The sequence below is a fragment of the Equus caballus genome, chromosome 17 (assembly GCF_041296265.1).
Source record: "Equus caballus isolate H_3958 breed thoroughbred chromosome 17, TB-T2T, whole genome shotgun sequence".
NCBI lineage: Eukaryota > Metazoa > Chordata > Mammalia > Perissodactyla > Equidae > Equus > Equus caballus.
In genome coordinates, this window is record NC_091700.1 from 47,747,054 (window position 1) to 47,772,755 (window position 25,702).

The window sequence follows — 25,702 nt, forward strand, 5'->3', positions numbered from 1 at the left end:
TCATTTTCTTGCTCTCTCTTCCTTTACAACATTAAATAAATAATGTAGGTCTACAAAGCTTGGGAGTCTTGTATTTATGGTATAAATATATCTACTAAAGATCACCATAACAGAAAAGAACTGATTCCTGAAATTCTCTCCATTTATTATCTATAAACATATGGAAATACATAAACAATGTTCATTTAACAAACTACGTCACTATTTCCATTCTTGTTGCTCAGTTTGAAGCCACCTCATCTTACTGGATTATCTCAATACTCTCTTAACTGGTTCACAGCTTCTACTCTTACTCATTCTAGTCTATACTCTACATAACAGGCAGGGTGATAATCTAAAATGAAAATCACATTGCCCCCACGTTCAAAACCTTCCAAAGGCTTTCCGTCAGACTTAAAGTCAAATTTCCAGCTTTTATCATAGTCTACTAGGCTCTAAGTGATCTGGGCCCAAACTACCACTATTCCCTTTGCATACTCCACTGGAGTTACTCTTGCTCATCCCCACCTCTGGACATCTGCAGTGTTCCTGCCACCTAGAAAGCTCTTTCTTCACATGATGTGCTCCCTTATCTTCTCAGAAAGGCTTTCCCTGACCTATCTAATATAGATTCCTCTCTGCTATTATTCTTTAACCTCTTACCCTGATTTAGTTTTCTTAAAAGCATTCAACATTTCTACATATTATATATCTTACTTATTCATTTGTTAATTGTCTCCACAAAATGTAAGCTTCTATAGAGGGCAGTGTCTTTGTCCCGTCCATAAGTATATCCCACTCCTCAGAAGAATATCTGGTATGTAGTAGATGCTTAATGAATATTTATTGAATCAATGCTAAATACCTAGTAATATGTCAGCCAGATAAAACATAAGTAATAAAACAGAAAATAAACACACGCTCCCTCTAATCAACAGACATGCATTTATAAGTCTGCAAAATCCCTTACAGTTCTTTTGAACCTGAGTTTAATTATTTGTCAGTATGTCATCCTTTGAAGGTGGGGGTCATTCTGCTGACTGACTAAGCTTCACAAGCCTGTAATGCCTTGCTAAAACAAGCCATTCATTCTCAAACTGCTACAAGCCAAGCTGATCTATCCCAGATCTGCTTCTCTTTCCCAGAGGTCAATGTTTATGCTGTACTGCTTGCTTGAGTTTTCTTTGCATGGTCTCCAGTGGTCACAGACCACAGTTCACTACACCATAGCTTTTTAGATAGCTACTATCATTTATTCTTCACTTATATTCAGCTCAGCAGAGTAGCTACAATGTTGGCAGATGAATGTGTAAGTCCATCAGGATATCAGGGTCGGAATCTTATAATTTTATGTTTGAGATGGTCAGCTGCAGTGGTATAAGGGGACTAGTTTCAAATTTCAAGATGAAATAAACTCTTGGGTAAGCTCCAACAGAACAGGGACCATTTGTTCACCACCTAGGCCTCGCTCCTGGCACAGGGATTGATATATGGCGGACAATCACCAAATGAATAAAAGAATACTAACTAAACAACAAAAATAAATTACCTCAAAGTTTATATAATACTACTAAAGGAACATAACAATTAGATGTCAAAACCAAGAATAAGGTTAGACATAAAAATAACGTGACCAAGAAACTTAATTAATAAATTAGACAAACTCCTTGATGATGTAACAAAGGCAGTAAACTTCTACAAACACTGGAAAATCCAAGACATTTTTCTATCCAAGACATAATTACTATCAAATATGGCATATAAACAAAAATCGAAATTAGCTTTCTAACTAAATCCATCTTTAACTTACAGGAGCTGAAATCTTCTTGGCGGCATCTGTGATTACTTGTTCTAGAGGTTTCCAGATCTGAAATGCATAGCGACCTAAATAGCAACAGGAATAAAAGGAAATATATTTTCTATAATGAAAGTCAATACCCACAAGGTGCTTACTACAGGATTTATTAGTAGTTTGCTTTCTACATGTTATTTCAATAACTATTTCAAAATTCACCAGAAAGATGGCCATATTTTTTCAAATTTATTTATTGAATGGAGGACAGAATTTCATTTTAATATAATTACAATGGCTATTAAACTTGTCAAGTTTTAGTTCATAATTATAAAATTAGAAAATTTCAATGTTTATGTATAGTATCTTATATTTATACTGTTGTAGATCACCAAAAAATAACATCCTAGTACTCTTTTCACAACAAACTGTCTATGAAGTCCTTTTATCTATAAGGATATTCATTAATCTAAAATGATTAACTATATTGTTTTTCACAGTGACAATCACTTTGAAATATATAGCGAACAAATACTGTTTATGATCTATACAACATAGGCGTGATTTTAATGGAGTTACCTTGAAAGTAAAACAGCTATTATGTAGGAAATATTTACTAAGGATGGTCATTATCAATTTCCCACTGAGGATAATTACTCTTCTGAAAACTTATTTTATTTTAGCGCTTTCCTTTCTTAGGCATCCTAACAATAAAAACTCCCCTGAGTCTTGACAACTAAGAATAGCAAAACAGGCCCTAAATTGTTTTGAGGGCATAGAACAAGAATAAAATATATCCAGGTAATTTACCTTTTACATCCTAATCAGAATGTGTGTCTACTGATACTGCTGTCTCTTTTCCAAAAAGTCTTGCTAGAAAACTAGTTATGACACCCTGGACTTCAATTCAATTTCTAACCATAAACCTATTGGTAAATCAAGATTTTCACTGGGAAAGTTCAACTACATAGATCTTTTAGAATAAGTTACTTATCTAAACATACTGTTGTTCCTGTGCAAACAATATGTTACGGTGAAAAACAGGATGCCAGAAAAGGGAAGAGGCGAAGTAGTCAATCTAAGTAGGAGATAAAAAGCTCTTGAGATCAAGGAGAACATCAAATAAAGTGAAATTAAATGAAGTTGAAACCCAACTTATCTAAATCTCTTATCATATAGATGTCAACTTCCATTTGATTCTACAATATTATAAAATATAGCTTTTAAATCACCTCAAAATTCCTTCAAAACTACAATCAGATTGTCTCAATGTAAAAAAGCAATTAAAGGCTTCAAGAAGTGACATCTGTAGGTTTATTTTAATCATAAACCAGAAGACCTGGTTCCAACAAGTCTAAGTACTTTCTCCTAAATTCTATTCTTCAGCTGTATTTGGCTCTGGAAGCGATCTGCCTGTTATCTAATATTCTAATTAGTAACACGAATTTGTTTGACAACAGTGTGGTATGTACAGAATACACAAACCAATTCTCATTTTAGAAAGACGGCCCCGGCAAAAGTACATTTTTCTCTCCTCTCAAATAAAAATCTTACATTTGAATTTGAATAAGCTATGCCTATCCTGCGATAATAATTAATACTATAATTATTTTACCTTCATGGGCTAGTTTGTCAGAATTCCTCTTCAGATATGATTTTCTCCTCATGAAAGCTCAGTAATTAGTTAACTATAGTTATACAATGAGATACAAGACCTTGATGGCACAAAGACCAAGAGAATCTGAGCCACTGATCTTGATTTTAAAGTTCTTATTTGTTAAGATGCTTTAAATGAGACTTGTGTGAAATTAAACACCATGCAAAACAAAAAATCTTTTCTCATTTTTCTATAGGATCTTACTAAACACAATGTAAGCTTCACCTAAAAAGAAGATCCAATTAACAAGATCAAATCCATGGACCTTAGAGACATAAATGCTAAAACAAAAAATGTAAATCTTTATCAACAAGGAAATGCTCTCAGATTAGCATTTAATTAGGGAATAACTACATAATTTAAAACTATAAGTTGAGGACTGGAAGAGACAGCAATTTTGCTTTAAATCTTTATAACTATTCTTTCTTAAAAGGTGATTTTTGTCAGTAAAAGAAATTCTCCTGGGTTTATCAAAGACATTACAACAATGTGTTAAAAATAGGTAATAGATACACTACAGGGAATAACTATGCTCATGAGAAAAAACTGACACTCAGGAAATGTGTAATCCCAGCTGCAAGAAAAAATAAACACGGGAGAATAAAGGAACTCCATACCATTATATTGTTCCATACTCAAGATGTTTTTAATGGTACACTATAGCTCAAACCAAAAAAAATGCCAGGAAGACCAACTATTATTGGGGCTGGTTTTCCTAGCTTTTGTATCATTAATTTTCTTCCGTACAAAGTTTATCTAGATTTTGTACACTGACAAATGTTCAGTGACTACAAACAGTGAAAAGAACGTAAATATATAATGTCTTAAAACCAAAAACCTAAGAATACTAAGAGTCTGCTCATGACTCACTTTAGAAGCTATTTGGAAATGTTTTTCCTGCAACACATTGATACGTATCCTTTATTTATCTTACCTGCAAAAGCAAGAGCTGCAACACCCAGTCCTACAGCTATCAAACTTCTTGCCTAGGGAAGAAAAAATGATTATCACTTAGAGTGTCACACACTGGGTTTTAAAAGTAAACAATTTTAAATAATGAGAATAATTACATTAAAGACTACATTTTCTTCAAGCTCTGCTTTAAGAAAATCCGCAGTGTCTATGGGATTATATCTGCTGTGCCCTGTGATCAGCTAATTTTCAGTTAACTACTATAATTCTAGATATCATTTAATATCCATATATTTGAATTCACTCTAACCAAGAGCTTTTATGTTACCCATTGCTAAAATGTTTTCTATAGACTGTTCTTAATATTGTGGGTTTAATACATTTATCTCCTATAAAGATATAAGACACATATTTCCTCTTCCATTACATTTGTGATGCTTGGTGGCATCTGCTACACTTAAAAATTTGATGAAACATTAGATCCATCTTTAGTAAAGTCAAACTGCCAAAAATTAGTAAAAATGGTGAATAATTTACAAGGTATTTTATTTCTACCTTTCTAGACCAACGTAAAAATTTTAAAGAGCCATGAGTTCTGAATCTAAACTTATGAGCTCATTCCGATAAAATTCTACTTTAAATTAGTTATATATGCCATATTATTCTATGCTTTTCTCCTTAAACAACTCAGGAAAATATTTAAGTCACAACAGAAAAAGGTTTATGTAGCAGAGGTCAATGGTTGTCCCCCAATATCCATTCTCCCTTTCTTCTATAGGATCAGGAATTCCCAATTTTAGCCAGACATGTATTTGCAAGCCTCCTTTAGAAGTAAGTATGGCTATGTTCACTAAGTGTTGGCTTATAGGACATAAGCAGAGTGGTGTCTGCAACTTCTGAGAAGTTCTTCAAGGGCTGAAGGGAACGTCCTTCTCCTTTTCCATTCCTCCTTCCTCCTGGCTGGAATGTAGACCTTATAACTGGGGCAGCCATCTTGGATAAAGAAGGAAGAACAATGAGATGAAAAGAGATTGTGTCCTGGATGATCACTGAGCTGCCACACCACCCGTGGACTGCCTCTATTTACATGAGATAAAAATAAAATTCTACCTTCCTAAGCCACTGTTACTTTCAGTTTTCAGGCACTTGCAGCCAAATCAAATTTTGATGGATACAGAATTAAGGAAAGAAAGCACAGAAATGTTGTCTGATTAGTGGTGAGAGAGGTAAATCCAGCAAAGATCCATAAGATCTAGCAAAGATTTTTAAAAAGCTAGAATCATCTCACTAGGGAACAGAATGGATTCATTTCACATTGGTACAGAAGTCGTAAAAAGGAGGCTGAGACTGAAGGGATGCCAACACCAAAAAGCCCTACAGCCCTCAGTCTTCAAGTTCCACAGGGGCATACAAGTCTTAGGAAACCAGAGCCCTAAATCTTCAAGGGAAGACTCTATGAGAAACATCAGTAACAAAGGGCAGCTCTACGATGGTGCTCTAACTTAATATCCAGTAGCTCTATCTTAGAAATCTAGAGCTCTTCATAGACAGTATGAAAAAGCTCACCTAGGCTTCTCCTTAGCTCCAGCTCTAAGATATACCTTCTCCCCATGCAATTACACTAGGGCAGTTTCAATAAAGGAAGATTCTTTGCCTGGCACAGGAAGGAAAGCCTAGAGCTAGCTGTCCAGAGCGGCAAAGTAGTCTTCAAGGTTCCTTTCAGGTCATCTAGACTTAATTATTCCTGAACAGAAGGGAGGTTAGTACTGATTTAAAGATGTTCTGTTGAGGTAAATTGCTGTCACTTTCTGGAACTTCCCTAAGCTACGTATTTTGACTTTTCCAGTCTTATCTTGGGTCACTTTAAGGACCCTCAGTCCAACCAAACTACTCAACTGTTTCATGTGTAAATTTATTTCCTTCCCTATAACTTTGTTTATTCTTTCATCTGACTAGAAGTATTTCTCTTGGCCTACCCATATCCAATCTATTCTTAATATTTTAGCCTGAATCTGCCACAGAATGGGAAAAATCATTTGCAACAAATGACAGACAATGAGCACATATCCAAAAATACATATAGAATTCCTCCACATTAATAAGAAGAAGACAGACAACCCAATAAAAAATGGGCAAAAGACTGGGTCAGGGACTTCATAGAAAAAAATCAAAATGGCTAATAAACATATGAAAAGGTGCTCAACTTCAAGAGTAACTAGGGAATACTAACAATAACAACAACAAAACCAAAAGGGTGTAGAAATAATAATATAAGAATATAAAGATCTCTGGCCTTTGTGGAACTTGTTCTGGCCACTGATGCATCCCAAGCACCAAGCAACAGTATCTACACTTCCTGGGGTTACCATGAGGATAAAATGTAATAATGTATATAAAGGATTTAGCACAGAGACTTGGCACATGGTAAACAGTCAGTGAATGTGAATTGCTCTTAATATTATCAATAAAAATAACTAGCTTTATTGAATCTAAGTGATATAACAGAGGTACGAGCATTGTTCCATAACCCTTAAATTTGTCTGAGTAAGAGAAGATTCATAGAAGAGGTTTTAGAGATAGGTCCTGGAAAATGAATTGGTTGTCTCTAGATTAAATAATCCAAATTTTCACATTTTGAAAAATGCATATTTGAAAAATACAGTCTTGAGAAGATGAGTTATTCTAATTTCACATTTTAGATTAAAAATTATTATATCATTTTTACTACTTCAACTATTCAAAATATGTAGAGGAGACAGAGAGTTGCCTTTACAATTCCAAACAGATTTTTATTTCAAGGCATTTATATCAGAAACCATAAACCATTAGGCATTTGATTGTTTTCTACTTTAACAAAAATTGTGTTTAACAATAAAAATTCAATTTAATCTAACAAATAAATACTTAGCGTTCTGCTGATTATTCTCCATTTGTCCCTCCAGATCCACTCTCCACCCTTCTCTGCCTTGATTGGTACCTCTGCCTCCCCTTATCTCTAAGGACTACGTTACCGAGTTCTCACTTGCCCTCTAGTTTCTGGTTGGGTTTTGCCAATGAGAGGAAGTGTCCAACAGAACTCCATGAATGCGTTACTCATCCCAGGGGAGGACTCCAAACACTACTTTGCATTGCACCTTGCTATCAAAGTTGCCAAGGAAAACACAACACAGTCAAGCACTGGACAGAACAATGCTTTACTCGCAGAGAGAAGAGACAGAGTAAGGTCAGCTCTAATCAGTCCCTCATGGCTAGTGAGTGCCCCCTACCAGGCCCCGCAGTAAGCACTCAAAGGGAAATAGGCCAAGGGAACCACTCTTGGGCTGCAACAGAAAGACCACTCCCCCTCTCCATGTCACCCCACCCCTTGAGTCTGAAACACTGAAAGCAAGAGCATGCACGAGAGGCACTGACTATGCGCTCAAACAGAACAAAGGAACACTCACTGAGCCTGACACAAGGAAAAGTTATCCCAAAAAAGTGGTAAATACAGCACAGGCTGTGTGGGATCCTTATCTCTTGGTAAGGAAGTGTTACAAGCCCAAAGCCCACTCTTACGTGGCCAAGCAGGGTTGAAAGACTGCACATGAGACTGCCTTTCCAAACAGAAATCATCAGCAGAAGAGCTAGAGCTGAAGGAGACAGAAATAATGGTAGAATTTATTCCCTGCTATGTTTCCTCTTTGACCACAGCTCCTGTTGAGCGGCTCCTCTTTCATGCCTACAAATTCACTGCGTTCTGTAACATAGTTTTGACAAACAAATGGCAAGCAATAGGATATCGGAGTATATGAGGAAGCCATTTGGTGTAAACCTAATTCGGCCTGATCTTGTTTTTCCAAAAGGGCCTGATGTGGCCCTTGAACATGCATTATATATCTGCTTTAAGCATTTACTATGGCCCAAAGACAAGAACAAATGGCCTTAAGGTAAAGATGCAACTTCCCCCACACTGGCATTTCCTTAAGGATAAGCATCTCTTCCTAGGCTGGGAATTGATTATTGCACCCACCCTGTGACCACACAGCTTGAGACAACAGACGGGCTGCTGTGTCCACCAAGGCAGTGGACTACTACCTGCTGTGTCCATCAATCCCTATGCCGACACAGCAATCTTGGGACTATTGTAAAAGAGACATTTCAATCATATGTGATACATGCTCTTTGATGGTATATAACCACTCCGTACACCCCCACTTCTTTGGTGCCCTTCCTTCCTTGAGGAAGGAAGGCCCTGGCCTAAACTAGTCCTCAGATCTAGCTCATAATAAACTCACCCCAATTTTCATTTATAGATTGGTTATGGATTATTTTCATCTACAGTTTCCATCCTCTCGCCTCTTTGCCTGGATGGATAACAGTTTCCAACTGTTGCTAGTCCTTGGGTGATTCATCACCCCTTTTTGGTTACCTTACCCCATGCCCACACTTCTGCAAATAGTCCCTTCATTAAACTATCTTCAAAAAAACCATCCATTTGCTACTACCTGGACTCTCACTGATACAAACATCACTATATACCAGTCACTACACTATGCACAGGAGACAGAGCATAACAAGGCAAAAGTCTATATCAAATGAATCCTATGCAGGACCTTGAATACGGTTGGCCACCAGTATTTATACTAATTTCCCAAAGATCATATTTTTATCCTTATTACAAAATTTATTACACTAAATTATAGTTAGATGTGTTCTATCTCCTTTAGCTTTTCTAGATATCAAGAGCCTTTTAAAAATCTGATGAAATCTATGGATCATCGCCCCAGAAAACCACAAATATATATACACTACTAATTTTTTGTATATAATTTGAGGGGATCCATGGGCTTCCCTAAAGCCCTTCAGTTCACAAACCCAACATACGAAACTCTATAAAAAAAAAAAATAAGCAAGCCCACTGAAGTCCAGAAGGTTGTATCATTCACCTTTGAGTTCTTAGAGTACATTAGATGTACCATATATATCTCATTTTTCATTCATTCAATAAGAAAACTACTGTTGAGGTTAGAATTAATCTATATTTCTTTTTTTTTTTTTTTGAAGATTGGCACCTGGGCTAACAACTGTTGCCAATCTTCCTTTTTTTTTTTTTTCCGCTTTATTTCCCAACCCCACCCCCCACCCCCCGCCCCGGTACATAGTTGTATATCTTAGTTGCAGGTCCTTCTAGTTGTGGGATGTGGGATGCCACCTCAACGCGGCCTGACGAGCGGTGCCATGTCCGTGCCCAGGATCTGAACCCTGGGCTGCCGCAGCGGAGCGCACAAACTTAACCACTCGGCCACGGAGCCGGCCCCTATATTTCTAAAAACTAAATTTATAAAAAGATAAACACAAAAGACCTTGCAACCTTTAAAAACAACAAAAACAAACCCAAATTAGGTAGATCACTGAAGTAAATAAGGATGTTCAATAAATGACCAAAAACTGTGTAATCAAATCTTACTTACCCATGCTGAAAAGTATAGCACAGCAAACCAAAAACCCTTTTCTCTATTGGAATTAAAATTCCTTATTGGAAAGGGGTTGCATCTGATTTACCTCTTTAACTGCAGTTTTTAATGAACTTGATATTAAAATAGTTTATACTTTTTGAGCATAAACAATTGAAAACAAACAAAAATACTATTTGGAAGCTGAACTCAAACTTTTTTTAAAAATTACGTATCCCATACAACCAAATTTAGTACTCTGAAGTAAGAGTAAACGTTCTCATAAAGTTTTCTGTGGAAATACAAAGACTGGTAGATAGAAGTGATTAAATTAAAACTTTAACTGGTCCAGAATAAGAATACGATCTGTTTCCTAGAAAAAAAAAATCTATTTACTACCTAACATTTTTTCATTCACTAAAAAGTCACCGGGATTTTTTTCAGACACAAATTTAGAGAGCGCTAAAACAACAAGTTCCCCTAACCTTTCACACATGTGAATACCCAAAACAGGGAAAGGACACTATCTTACTGCAAATACTACAGAAGATAGGAAGCACAAGGAGAGTCAGTCTGAAATCTGGGCTAGTAGTTCACATGGAACTCTTGACTATACCTTTACTTGACCTTAATTTTTAAAAGTAAAATAACATCTAAAACATACTGGGACTTTTAAATAGCCCATGGTTCATTTGCCATAACTGTAAATATCAGAGAACTCCATCAACATCTTCTCTATTTTACTACTGTTAAAAAAATTTCACATAGGCTTTATCACTATGCTATTTCACATTTATTTAAACTGTAGTATTGAATCCTCAGGCTAACAGGATCTATTTTGTTTCTTTTATATATGCAACAAGGTATTTAATCCACTGGCAAGCACAAAGATATATTTCAATTTTTATTTTGAATTTTTTTAAACAATGATGCTTTAAAACTAAATTGCCAGTAACGGAACAACAAAAGTGACATTGAAAAGACAATTTAAAAGCAAAATAGTGAATCCGGCATAGTGTTAGCACTAAAAGTACAATCATTTTCTACGTTAAATGTCTGAAATTGCTCAAGCGACTAGAATGACATCATGGTACACCTGTGATTTTATAGAAACTAGAGAAATGTTGCAATTTTTTTGTCTTAGGAAAATTAGAACGTGTGCTGAAAATAAAGGAAATCAGGCAGTGTACTTTGAAAAGAAAGGTATGCATATACCTGTCCTCTGGCCTAAGCTAAAACTGCCGTAGATGTCATACATATGTAGGAGATAGTAAATGGTAAATGTGGATGCCACACAAGGCTTTTCTTTTCCCCCCAATATTCACAAGGCTGCCTTGGGCAAGTTTTAGTTTTAAAACATTTTCTTTGACGATTCAGAAGTACAAGGGTTAGAAAAGTAGGCAACATTTTCTAGGTCTACGGAAGATCTAAGTAAATTCTTGGAGACATATAGATAAATCGATCTATGATCAATCCATCTGTTTATCTACCTATACATATATTTTTTTTTGCTGTACAAATTAGTCTAGTGCATACTTAGAACAAGCTGATCTTTCCATAATTACGTGCACATACATACTAAAAACTAAATCAGTTAAAAATTCTACCAACAAATTCTTTTACAGCTAGTCCAGACTAGTGTTTGGGAAGAGTGGGTCATATAAGGAAAACAGAAAACATTCTATTTACATCAAATTTGGAAATTCAGCTTTTAACAATTCCATCATGGTCACCATTGAAAAAGATGATATGTGTGCACAAAATCAATTTATGTGATATTGATCAATGATATTTGTTTTAAAAGTTCATGAAAATTTTAGATTATATTTGTTACAAATGCCAAAAAACACAGTTCTCACTGCTTTGCTGTTGACCAAACACAAAGTATGAATATTTTAGATTTTAAAATTTCCAGGTATAAGCACAATAGCACTGCAGAAATTGAGAAGCGGCAAATTCTCAATGAAATTATTGGTTGGTTTCAAAACGGTGGCACAACTGCCAGAGAGAATCCTTTTCCTAGACTGCTAAGTTGGGCTGAAGAAAAGTCTTATGTCCACACTAAATAGTATCACTACAAAATTATTCTGTTGTCTGCCGGACCTTCAGTTCTGATCAGCATCATCTTCCTCATCATTAATTGGTATCCTTCCCCAGTCCTCTTTGCCCTAACTATTCTAAACCTTTACTTTTTTCATAAGCCTTCACAGTTCTCATCCATGCAGCAAGCATGAACTGTCTCAATCTTCTACCCTTTCAACCATGCATGTATAGGGGGAGGTGGTGTTATGGAAAATTCATGGGCTTCAAAGTTAATCAGGCCTGGGCTCCAATTACAACTCAATATTTACCAGTTGTTACCCTAAGCTGATCTCTCTGGGCCCATTTTCTCATCTATACAACGGGAATGTGAATACCTATGCCACAGAATGCTCAAAACGATTTATGAGGAAGGTTATGAAAAATAACCAGTACACTATATAAACATGGCAGATACTCTATGTTAGTCCTTTCTTCACCCTCAGATCTTTACTCTTACTCCTTTCTGTTCTTCTCTGCTCAGTCCTGCTGGAAAATTCCTACTTATTCTAAACAAATAGCTTCAAGGTCATCATCTCTCAGTGAAACTTTCCCATCACCTCCTCACCCTAGCAAAACTCTCCAGTGCCTCCACAGTACTTAGCAGATCTCTCTCTTATAATACATAGCACATTATTTAATAATGGTTTACCTGTCTATTTCAAATCCCTTCTAAAATCTGAGCTTCTGCAGGTAGGCATTGTGTTTATTTCTTTGGATTTCCAAAATAAGTACTGGCACACAGTGTGTTTTCAATAAGTTTGTATAATGGGATGATCTTATCTTAAGACACTTCCCCATCATTCAGATGCTTCTTACAGCTTGTATTATTTGTGTACTGTATTGGTGTCTGCTAGTGCCTGGAATTATGTTTTGAATTGGGAAAATATAATGGACAATGACAGTCAAACTTAATTAAGAAACTAACATGTAATCATGCCTCGAAATACCTGGACCAGGTAAATATATTCAAAAGTCTCACATAAGACAAAGAAAATGAAGTTAAGGGCCTTGTGTTGGGTAAACTTTATTATAAAAATGAAACAAATATAATCCACAGGTCCATGTAGGAAACCATGAAGGAATAATTAATTTGTTAAACAAACATGAAGAAAAATAAATTCCCAATAAAAGATAATTTATCAATGAGCCATTGGGAGGCTACTTCCCATCTCTGATTGGTTGACCGATTTCAATAAATACTCAGTAAGTGCCTAATATGTACCAGTCACAATTCTAACTCCTGAAGATATATCAGACAAAATCCCTGGTCTTGTGAACCTATATTTCAGCATGAGAGACAGACAATAAACAACACAAATACAGAAAATATGCAACAGACAGTGTGCTATGGAGAAAAATAAGGCAGGTAAAGAAATACGTGTGTGTTTGTATAGCAAGAGTGGCAAATTTACACAGAGTGAGCAGTGAAAGTTTCACTGCAAAGGTGACTTTTGAAAAGAAAACCAAAGTGAAGAAGCCATGCCAATATTTAAGCACAGATCACTGCGGGTAGAGTGAACAAGTTGGAAGGCCCTGAGGCAGGGTGCGTCTGGTGTGCTTGGGATTAGCCAGGAGGCTAGTGTGCACAGAGCAAAAGAAACTGAGAACGGGTAAAAAACAATAAGGAATGAAGCCAGAGAGGTAACATGGGGAGCAGATCATGTCAGACCTTAGAGTTCCGCACAAGGACTTCAGCTTTTCTCTGAGTGATATGAGACGTGATTGTTTTGAGTATAGGCCTAAGATTATCTCATTTCATTCTAAAATGATCCCTAGTTGTCATGTTGAGAATAGATATGTGAAAGGCAGTGGGATGAAGGTGAGTTAGGAGTCTATTAAAATAATCCAAAAGGGGCCAGCCCAGTGGCGTGGTAGTTAAGTTTGTGCACTCCACTTCACCAGCCTAGAGTTTGCAGGTTTGGTGCCCGGGCATGGACGTACACACCACTCCTCAAGCCATACTGAGGTAGCATCCCACATACAAAATAGAAGATTGGCACAGATGTTACTCAAGCAAAAAGAGGAAGACTGGCAATAGATGGTAGCTTGGAGCCAATCTTCCTCACCAAAAAGAAAAAAAAAAGGAATAGAAGAGATTAAAAAGCCCCGAATATTAAAAATAATAATAATCCAAGAGAGAGATAATGGTAGCTTGGACCAAAGTGATTAATGATAGAGATAGGAAAAGTGGTCAGATTCTGGGTATATTCTGAAGATAAGGCCAACAAGATTTGTTGAGAGATTGGATGTGAGGTATGAGAGAAAGAGAAGAATTGGTGTTCATTGATTAAGGGTGGATAAAGAAAATATGGTGTGTCACAATGGAAGATATTACTCAGCCATAAAAAAGAAGGAAATTCTAGCACTTGCAACAACATGGATGATCCCGGAGGACATTATGCTAAGTGAAACAAAGCAGACACAGAAAGACAAATGCTGTATAATCTTACTCATATGCAGACTCTAAAAATGTTGAACTCATAGAAGCAGAGAGTAGAACAGTGGTTGCCAGGGGTTGGGAGTAGGGGAAATGCAGTGATGTTGGTCAAACTTTCAGTTATAAGATGAATAGGTTTTATACTTGAAATTTGCCAAGAGAGAAGATCTTAAGTGATCTCACCACACACGCACTCACAAAAGGTAATGGATGTGAGGTAACAGATGTGTTAATTAGCTTCATTGTGGCAATCATTTCACAATGTATACATATATCAAATCATCACGTTGAATACACCTTAAATATAGACAATTTTTATTTGTCAGTTATACCTCAATAAAGCTGGGTGGGGAAAAAAGGATGTTAAAGTTATTGCCTTAAACAACTGGAAGAATGGAGTTGCCTTTTGCTGAGAACGAAAGACTGTGAGAGGACTGGAGACAGAGGTGGGGATGTCATAAGCTCTCTTTTGGACTTGTTTTTCTAAAAAGATGCCACGACGAGTATGATGAATAAAGCCCAAGTAAAGCAGCATGTGAATTCACAACACCTGTCGAGGGGGAGGTCTCATCTACTAATGGAAAAGAAGGAGGAGCAAGTTGTCTTAAAAAACATTCTTTATCTAGAAGTGACTCAATTCTCAAGGGTTATTCATAAGGAAATCACTCTCTGTGGAACTCAGTGTTTTATGCTGCCTTATTATTTGGTTCAATTTCTACAAAAAAAAGATCTTTGAATTTAAACAACAGCAAGTGGAAGAGCAAAAAAAAGAGGAAACAAGAAAAACTGCTGGCAAATCAGCAGAATTTGGGAGAGGTATTACACATGTAGATCAAAAAAAGGAGGAGAGGTGAACTTATATTCAAGAAAAAGTGTCAGACACGATAAAATGACATTAGGGAGAGAATTTTTAGAATTGTCCTTCCCTAAAGTCTTCAAGCCAACATGAATTTCACAGATTTTCCTATCTAAATTGGACCCGTCCACATTACTGTGCCTGGCCCTAGTCATTATCGTTCCATTGTCAATAACAAATACATTCGAACTTCTCTGAAAACACCAATTCCCGTGAAAACCTTAAATTAAGTTAAAAGGAAAGACAAAGCTAATTACATCTGTATTTGCTCCACTTTAAAGTCAATTTATTTTAAACCTCAGGCAAGCATTAATTTCTACAGCAAGACTAGAGCGTAAATAAAAGGGCAAAACAAAAACAAAGCAAAACAATAAAACACAAGCAAAAGCCAAACATCATAACAAACCTCTTAGGCTTACACCAAATGAGTACTTCTCCACTCTCTAACATAATTAATAAAAAAATTCCCCAAACTTAAATCTTTGTTATACATAATGATTTTTTAAGAATAATCTTTTAAGTACTGTTTGCATTTATTCAGGGACCCGCTGATGAAAACAAACCTTGTCTCCACTTTCTCCTAATAACACAAGCTGCTTATTTGCTCACATTACATGTGGCTCATGAGAAAGTCCTGGCCCAATATCCACCTAGTCCTGGACACTCGGAGAGCACTAGGAGCCCCTGGGCTCATCACAGGTTTGCAAAACCAGGGTGCACACTTGATATCAAGTTTTTAAATCCAAGGATACTGTGATGGTTCATTTTATGTGTCAACTTGGCTAGGTTAGTCAATTAAACACTAATCTAAGTGTTGCTGTCTAGGTATTTTGTAGACATGGCTAATATAATCAGATGACTCTGAGGAGTCTCTGATAACCTAGGTGGCCCTCATCCAATCAGTTGAAAGGCCTTAAGAACAAAATTGACATTTCCTGAGGAAGTAGAAATCCTGCGTCAAGAATCTGCTCCTGTCTGTTTCCAGCCTGCAGGCCTGCCCTACAAACTTTAGACTTGCCACAAATAGAGTAAGCCAATTCTTTGAAATAGATAGACACATACACACTACCAGGTTCTGCTTCTCCGGAGAACTCTGATACAGATTTCTGCTGTGTTTCAAGCCCAGAAAATAATGCTTTTAGGCATATACCCTTTTATTCATTCATTATCCATTAACTAATTCAATATTTAAACATTTAATCTGGGTGTCTACTACAGACCAAGCACTGTACAAGGGGTAGATATATAGATCAATACGACGACCTCACAAGGGTAACAAATTGAATCAAAATCTCAAAACAAAACATATATGTCCTCCAAAACTTACTAGTTTGCTTTTATTATTTTATTTCTCCATAAATTTATCTAATTCCTTTTAGAACTTACTAGATTTTTAGCCAGAAATATTTCTTGGGATAACCCACATGGTGGTAACCCCATCCCTTTCTCATGTTACCTCATGTTATTACATCAGTGTGTAGGGGGAGTTAAGATCCACTGCTTTATACAATTACACTCAGATAAACAGTGTGCTGAGAACAACCCAGTGCACCAATTTTGCTAGAGTTAGCACATTCATTCAATCAATTTTGGAACAAGGATGCACTAACTAAAAACTCTCTTCTAAGTATACAAAATTAAAATAACATAGTAATTGTAATTTTTTTAAAATTTGAAAAAACTTTCACTTTAACACTTTAACTTGAGGGGAAGATTCCATTTTTATCTCATTAAGATTCAGTCAGTCAGTGCTAGTAGGGAGCAGTGCAAGTGAGAGGCTGAAAGATGATTTCAGCAGATATTTGATCAGAGGCCACCAACAAGAAACCTTGTACCTACTCTTACACCTTTTCCCTGTGAGCTGGTCCCCACCCTAGATGTGGACCATAACACTTTTTCTCAAAATAAGCTCTCTGTCTTCTGAAGCTGCTGGCTCTGAGTAAGGGAGCCGAGGCATCTGTGTCATATCCCTACTACCCTCAGTGGACTATAATACATCCCTGCCCTTCTTTTTCACCACCCTTCACGTAAAGAGGATATGACTGATACCTGATCCTAACACAGAAGGGTGTCTGGTATATACAGCCTTCTCAGCTACCAAATGAGAAAGAAGAAAAACAGAACTACTCTAGACAGGCAGCAGAATCAAGTAAACTTCCAAATATGAAAGGAATCAATACCAGTAATACCCTCTACCCTATTCAAATACCCCACCTCTCCACCTCCCAGCTTATTTCTCTACTGTTATCCCAGACCATGACTTCATAACTTGTCTCCCTACTAAAGTGTGAGTCTTTAGAAAGCAGGAAGTAGGCTTTATTCACCTTTGTCTTCCCAGAATATAGAATGAGCTACATAAAAGTGAGCAGTTAATTGACTGAATGGATGGATGTGTGGATAGATGGTTAGATAGATAGCTGGCCAGTTGGCTCAGTACTCTGCTTCTGGGTAACAGATGGCTTCTGAGAAAAGTTCAGATAGGGTCCTTAGGCCAAGGAGGAAAAGGGGAGGGAGGGTACAAGGAGAGAACAAAGGTTAGAAGCTGGGGAACCTGGACTCTGGTTCAGATTCTGCCCTGAGCTCACTGTGACCTCAGGTCACTGCAATTGAATGTATGTGTATGTTGGGGGGGAGGCATCACCTATGTTAATATCCACAGAATATATTAAATACAGATTAGACCAGATAATTTGTAAAATGTAAGGTTAACTTCTATCTATTTAACAATATGGAATTACCTCAAGGTAATAACCCTAAGCAGAGAGGCCAAAAAAGGACAAGATTTTCAAAGCCAAATTCTAATCAGAAAATTAAACGAGTGATACTGAAAAATGACTTCAGTGTTTGGAAAATATTTGTTAGGAAGTAAGACCCAAGGCAGGCTCTGCATCCTTGCTTTGTGGCTCTTGATGCTAGACATGTCAAGCCTATCAGAGAAACTTCTGAGACCTGTTCTTTGGTCCGAAGCTTCAGATATATCTGCTCTCAAAGCTTGGTCTTCTGGGCACTTCAAGGTTCACTTAGGTCTAGGAGCTAGTTTCTCTAACTTGTTCATCACTTCTATTTAATTCATTGGCCCTAAATTTATCTCTTTCAAGTTTAAGTAGTATCCTTAATTCTGTCTTCTAAAATTTGGAGGAAAAGGACTTTTTTATCCAACAAAATCCTTTATCATTTACTGACTTCCATTAAGTTATTTTTGTCCAATGTTCCTGAATTAAGAGTTCTAAACTATTTTAGCCTATCTTCAAATGAGCCTTCCCTCCCCCCTGCCCCCAACCCCTACACACACAATCACAAACTTCTCCCATCAATACATTTATTTGTTGTCTCTTTCTGGAAAGTTTCCATTTCTATTTGACCCTTTTGAAAGGTAGAAGCAGAAGTACACACAGATTTGTAGGTATAGAGATACTATACTTTTATAAAAAAGATATGCTTCTGTTTTATTTTCAATAGCTTCCACAGGATATCCAATATTTTGTTGTCATTTGTGACTACAATACATTAAGTCAATGTCACAGAACCATAGTTAAAAGAAATGATAGAAAACAGCTAGCCAAAACCCACTCCACTTCCTCCATTTTATGGAGGAAGACACTGAGGTCCTGAAAAGTCACATGCCTTACTCAAGTTGGAGCAGTTGTTATCAGTGTCCGCACTGGGACTAGAACATAGGCAACCAAACTCCAGACCAGAGCCTACGTCTTCAACACTCTTTTAATAGATACTGAATGATAAAAATCATTCCATATCTTTCCAGTGTGAGCTCATACTCAACGAAACACCCCTATGTAATGCCCATTCACAAAGCCTTATAAAGTCTTGTACAACTTCTCACATAGTTTTTAAAATCACCTAGAGAACACACTGTCATTTAATTATCTAATGTCAAACTAGATCCTAGCTTTGGTCCCTGATGTCCTCACTACTTATAATGCTCTATTTTTTCACAAAATTTTATCTTCCCTCGCCCTCCCCCAAGAAGTTATATTTTCTAAACTCCTATATTTAATACAAAATCAACAAGTCTGTTAAGTATGGAAGTGGATAAAATCGACCAGTTTGATAGGTATGGAAGTGGGATTACTAGTACCTCTTTAAACTTTTCTTCTAGATGGGGCCATGTAGCAACTGTCATACCTAAAGTATAAAGGCCATTAGTAATGACAGGCATACATTTTAGCCAACAAGTCAAAGCTTTACAAGTTGTCAATGAACAATCTCATGAACTGATGCTGGGAGTTCAAATTCGGACAATCTGTCTTGAAGGTAATTTCATCATAGGAATCAACAGTCCTAAATATATTCAAGTCAGCAGGCTTAATAGCTACAATTAAAAAAAATTTTCCTAATCATCAAAGCGGTGCACAAAAACTTATATATGAGAATATTCATCACTGCATTATTTATAATATAAAAAACTGGAGGCAATTTGAATACCCAACAATAGAGGAATAATTAAATACATTAAGCCCTATCCAAAACATGCATCAACAATTAAATAATAGATTGAGGAATGTTTACAGACCCTATGTTAGAGAGTAAAAGCAAGCTATAAAACCGAATATACAGCATAGAAAAAAATGTAATGATATAAACCAAAAATGTTAACAGTAGTTACATATTTTTAGTAACTACCTTTTATCATTAAAACAAAGTCTTAGGATTACAGACTTTGGAATCAAAGAAACACAGACTGAATTTTGGCGCTCTACATACAGCAACATGGCCTTAGCCAAGTTACTTAACCTTTATTACTAGTGTTTCCTCATCTGTAACATGAGGATAATAATTATACCTCCTTCCTTGGGTTGGTATGAAGTTTTATAAATTAAAACATACATATATATCACCTAGTATTTTACATGTGATAAGCATTCACTAAGTGATATCTATTACAATTACTATACGATATTATTATACAATTGTTCCTTTTAAAATTAGGGAAAAAAATACAGGCTATTGAAAAAGAAAAATCTTGGGAAGATCCCACTTGGTCAGAAGAGTTTAATAACTTTTAAGTCAGAAAACCCTCTGACCTGTCTACTTTATTTTTTTTTAATTCTTTATTGAAGTAACACTGGTTTATAACATTATATAAATTTCAGGTATACATCATTACATTTTGACTTCTGTGTAGAGTACATCATGTTTACCACCCAGAGTCTAGCTGCCATCTCATCACAGTATAAATGTGCCCTTTTATCCCTTTTGCCCTCCCTCCACCTCTGTATACTTTAAAATAAAACTTTAAAAACAAATTCTTCCTGGCATTCTTCAATAAAAATAAACGTACCTGATCTTCTATCTCCCTTTTTATTCTTGCACTTAATTTTGCACCCTGATCATAAAAATGATCTTGCTGCATCTCTAGCTAGCCTGATCCCTATTGTGTACTCTTATAAGCCAAGTACCCCTGAAACTCTCTCTTTTGGCTCACCTGCAACACTTTGTAGTCTGCTTATTCTTCTCACTTGGGAAAGCACCCCATTTTCTGAAAGGTACTTTTACTCTCTTACAATAGCCTATTTTACTTTAAGGCAGAAATTTCTTAGAGTGGTAATGCTTATAGCTTAAATTTCATTACACAGTATTCTTTCCTTTCTTTTTGAGTTGAGGTGAAATAAAATTCACTCTTCTTTGAAGTTCAAGAATTTTTTAGCATATCTTATAGCACCTGAAGACTCTGAAAATTACCATAAAAACCAAGACTGTACATGCTTTCTTAGAGTTGGATTTCATCAATTTCTGATATCTAAATGAAGAAGCAGCAATACGGTACAGTAAAAAAGTCAAGGACTTTTGGAGTCAAAATTGGTTTCACATCCCAGTCCTGCCACTTACTAGCTATATGACCTTGAGACAGTTAATTAACTTCTTCTAGCCTCAGTTTTCTCATATGTAAAATGGTGAAAAGTACTATCTAACTTCACAGAGTTACTATGAGAAATGGGAAAATATAACCAGTGGCTGGTTATACACGGCAGACATTCACTAAATGTTAGTTTATCTCCTCCTTAACTATCTGCTTGCATACCATGAACTGAATACATTCATGCATATCATTTATTTTTCTTATTTTTATATATTCAATGAATAAAAATAGAAAATATTTCTAATATTATGGGGGCAGGAGAAAGTATGAAATTTTTCACTTTATAGAGGATGCTATATTTGAAAAGATTGGGAAGCATTGTTTTAGGGCAAAAAAAAAATCAGAAAAGATAAAGGTTATTAAAAAAGAAAAATCTTGGGAAGATCCCACCTGGTCACACTTGTACTGGCCAAAAGTGATTGTATACTACAGGTGCCTAAAACAATCCCCTACAAAAATCTCACAGTCAAAAAACCTCATCATACCGATAAAATATAGACAATAACCTTAGTGTTAGATCCACTGACACTTAAAAATGACAATCAATGAATCAACAATTCTAAACTGCACGATATTTCAACTGTTTCTAAATAGCGGAATATCATAAGTTTTCTAGAATGGAAGGAATGATCGAAATGGGTTACCCCAAATCAGTTAAAGAGAATATACAAATTAGGGATCAATTCATGGCACTTATTAAAACTTCTACTTAAAATTCCTTACAAAAACCATATAATACATTTAGAAATATTCTAAGTATTACATAGTAATAAAGTCCCTGATGAATAAAAGTTTAACATCATTGCAGCTAGGCTGTATTTGGGTGGGGGTGGGGGAGTGAGTGCTGTTTACAGTACTATTCTGTAATTGGTTTCCACCATTAGTTTAGTTATCTTCCCTTTATTTTGACATTACTGTTATATAAAACTATTTTTTCAGTTGTGATGGTAATGGTTGTTAAATTCTAAGGATTGCAAAAGGAAGTGAAAAACACTCTCTGGAAGACCTAATTTAATCATTTAGAGGAATATGTAATAATATTTTGTACCTGGAGAGAGGTTCTTCTGTTCACTGACTCATACTAAGATTCTATAAGAAACTTGAAATGTAATGATAAATATAGAAAGATTGACGAGTCTCTCTCTCTTCTTCCTTTCACAATCCCCTGGCACCCTCCATTAGCGGTCCCTAATGCCAGACATTGAAAAACAAAAATAAAGCCAAAACCAACCAAACAAAAAAGAGCTCTGCTGAAGCAGCACGAGAAATTCCACTTTTGGTGGACTTAAAGAGCAGCCACTTACTCCAAGACAAGGAAATCTTTTACTCTCCCACCTTACCAGCTATAAGGGGGAAGATAAGGAAACTGGGGAAGAGGTGGGGAAGAGGAGAAAAATGAGACTATTAGGATCCAGAGTTGTGACCCAAGATGACGTCTCCCATGAGATAAAATGTTAAATACACAAGGCTTCCTAGAGAAATGGCTGATTCTAGGACTGGGGCAAGAAACAGACAAAATGAGCCAAGAGCACCTTGCAGTACCAAAGAAAGGAAATGCTCAAAAAAAACCCACAATAATAAGGGTATGTCAAAGGTACAGAGAAGCCACTGGGAAGAGATCCCAACAGCCAAAGCTAGAACAATTTGAGCAACCAGATAATTACTACTAGTAGTGGATAATAACCCAAAGCATAAAGTAAATATCCACAAATCTAGACTAGTATAAATAAATGACTGAGTAAATAAATGAGGAAAAAGAGACAAATCTCTCAAGCAGAAGAATTCCAAATAATTTTACAGACTACCTCACCCTCAAGGAGGGGAAGCATAACTCCCCACTCCTTAAATGTGCACTACACAGAGTAACCTCCTTTCAGAAAGTACAGCAGGAAAGGGGAAAAAAAGAGTAACTTTAGAGTGGAGAAGCCGGACTAATTAATACTACTTCATCAGACTGGAACAAGTTCAACATAAATAGTGATAAATCATGTCTATAGTATGTACCCTTCATATGATGCAATGGAAATGGCACTTTACCTCTCTGGTCTTCCTCCCCAAAACCTATCACTCTTCTAATTACAAGAAAAACAGACAAATTCCAGTAGAGGGGCATTCTACAAAATACCTGCCCAGTATTCCTCATATCTGTCAGGGTCATCAAAAACAAGGCTAGTCTGAGAAACTGTCATGGGCAAGAGGAACGAAAAGAGACATAAAAACTAAATGTAATGTGGTATCCTGGAACATTAAAAAGATCTTAGGTAAAAACTAAGAGAATCTGAATAAAACACGGACTTTGCTTAAGAATGTATCAATATTTGTTCATTAATTGTAACAGATGTACCATACTAACACAAGATGTTAATAGGGGATACTGAGTGTGGGGTATATGGGTACTCCGTATTAGCTTCTCACTTTTTCTGTAAATCTGAAACTGTTGTAAAAAAAAAAAGTCTATTTAAAAGGGAAAAAAATGTTACACATCTTGATTAGATTTTCATAAGAGCTAAGAACTCTTATTTAATCCCTAATAGCATTGAAATAATATTCAGAGAGCATAGGACAGTGAGAATGGAGCTCCATGAAACAACTCTTTCCCCTACACTGTGGGTTAAATCGACTTCTGTGGGCTAAAGGAATATTCACCATTTACAAAATAGGGTTTTGGAACGCTGCTTTTAGGAGACTGTGCTTTCAAATTTCTTAACATCTGTGGAATTAAATCACCTTACAGCTGAAAATAGATAGAGTGAGAGTGTTGGTCCCAGACCTGTCTGTACTCACTGATCCATTCCCTGGCTTTTCCCTACTCTGCTCTGTTGGAAGGAGAGCTAAGTCCTGAAGCCTCCACTGTCATCTGGCTCCAGCTGACTCCAACAGATGGAACACAATGTTGGGAGACGGGAGGGTAGAAAAAAGGGAGAGAGTAGGGTACTTCTCCCCCTTCCTCTCTGCCTTGAGCAGCAGCTCCAGCAGCAACAGTGTCTCGGTGGCTCCAGCTCCCTCTGCACAGACCCCCTTGGTTCAGTTAACGAGGGGTGGTTTTGAAAACACCAACTCTTCCCTTTGGCCCTCCAGCTCTGGGAGTCTTAGCAGTTTCTTGCTGTTCTCAACCTCTGAACTGCCTCACAATCCTGTTTGGCTTCTCAACAACTTCAGTACCTATAAAACCAATTCTCTGCATTACATTTCCTTTGTTTTATGTAATTTAAGTTATGTCTGTTTTCCTGGTTAGCCCTTGAGTGACACAGATAGAAAGGCTGAAGGGGAAAGATGGATAAAGACAGAATAAATTCTGAGTAAAAGCAGAGTATCTTAGGGGTTTATCCATGCATCAACTGTGTGACCTTGACCAAATTATTTCATTGCTTTAAGCCTCAATTTATTCACCAATAAATTGGGGATTATAATAGTATATAGACCTTACAGGCTTATTATGGACTAAATGAGTTCGTGCATTTAAAGCATTAGCCTAACACCAAGCACAAAACATTTTAGCTACCATCACTATTATTGCTGCCATCATCTCCTCCATACTCCCAGAGTATTGCCCACTGTAACACATTCTTAACCGGTCTTGCCCTCTTCTGCTTCCACCATTCCTAAACACTGCTCTGGGCTTAATCTTCCTAAAGCCCTCCACTGATCACACAGCTCCTACAAAACTTCAACTGCCTACAGATACGGGCCACACTCCTTAACAGACCATTCAGGGCTACTCAGTCTTATCTCCCAACCTACTTTTTCTTTTTTTTTCCCCCCCGATATAACCTATATTTTAGAAAAACTTGCTTTTCTCTCTTTCTGGCTTCTCCCGAAAAGTCAAATATTTTTCCAGTCCCTCAAGAACAAAATCCATGTTTGATTCATCTTTGTATCCACTACAGCACTTAGCCTCAGTCCCTTACATAATTCAGTGGGACTCCATAAATAAGTATTGAATGAACGAATGAATGAATAAATAAATGACAGCATTTAATAGAGCCAGTCTTGAATTTAGTATTTAAATTTGATCCAATTTGCTTTCTAGAGTAGGAGTTGGCAAACTTACAGCCCACTAGCCAAATCTGGTCCTCCAACTGTGGTTGTAAATAAACTTTTATTGGAACACCGTCACGTCTATGGCTGCTTTTGCTCTACAGTGGCAGAGTTCAGCAATGTGACAGAGGTCATATGGCCTGCAAAGCCTAAAATACTATGAGGCCTTTTACAAAGTAAATTTGCTGACCTGTGTCCTTGAGGGTGGCAATCCTGGCTCATTCATATCCTTCCCACACACACCTGTATATAAGCTTCCATGTATTTGATATTCAAAAAAAAAAAAAATCTATTAAACTGAATTGAATTAACAAACTTTAAAAACTGAGTTGGAGACTGCCTGTGGTATTGGAGGTATTAAGCAATAAAATGACTAAAACTTAAAAAAGCACATCAGAAGAAGAGTATTATGTGTACTCTGACTCCACATAACGTTTATCAGATGTTTATATTTTAGGCCTCTCTTTAACATTAAAAAAGTCAAAGAAGAGAGTCTCATTTATCTTACTCTTTCTTATTCCTTAAGGCCGTCAGTTTATCAGTCTATAAAAAACATTTCTCTAATCCTGTTTTTCTCCTATCCAGACGTTTCATTCACTTCTTAATTTAATCATTCAACAAAAATTTATGGAGCCGGAA

General features: G+C 36.5%; 1 protein-coding gene across 4 annotated transcripts in view; it reads right to left on the reverse strand.

The window, feature by feature from the left end:
* Nucleotides 1-25,702, reverse strand: part of DNAJC15 (DnaJ heat shock protein family (Hsp40) member C15) — a 107,399-nt gene that overhangs the window by 75,464 nt on the left and 6,233 nt on the right. For all 4 annotated transcript variants that reach the window (XR_011427807.1, XR_011427806.1, XR_011427805.1 and 1 more), the window contains exons 2-3: nucleotides 4,363-4,414; nucleotides 1,790-1,863 (exon numbers count right to left, since the gene is read on the reverse strand). Coding sequence is in view for 1 of the 4 variants with exons in the window: in XM_023621641.2 (XP_023477409.1) it covers nucleotides 1,790-1,863; nucleotides 4,363-4,414 (126 nt within the window). In the remaining 3 variants the exon portion in view is untranslated. The remainder of the gene's footprint in view (nucleotides 1-1,789; nucleotides 1,864-4,362; nucleotides 4,415-25,702) is intronic.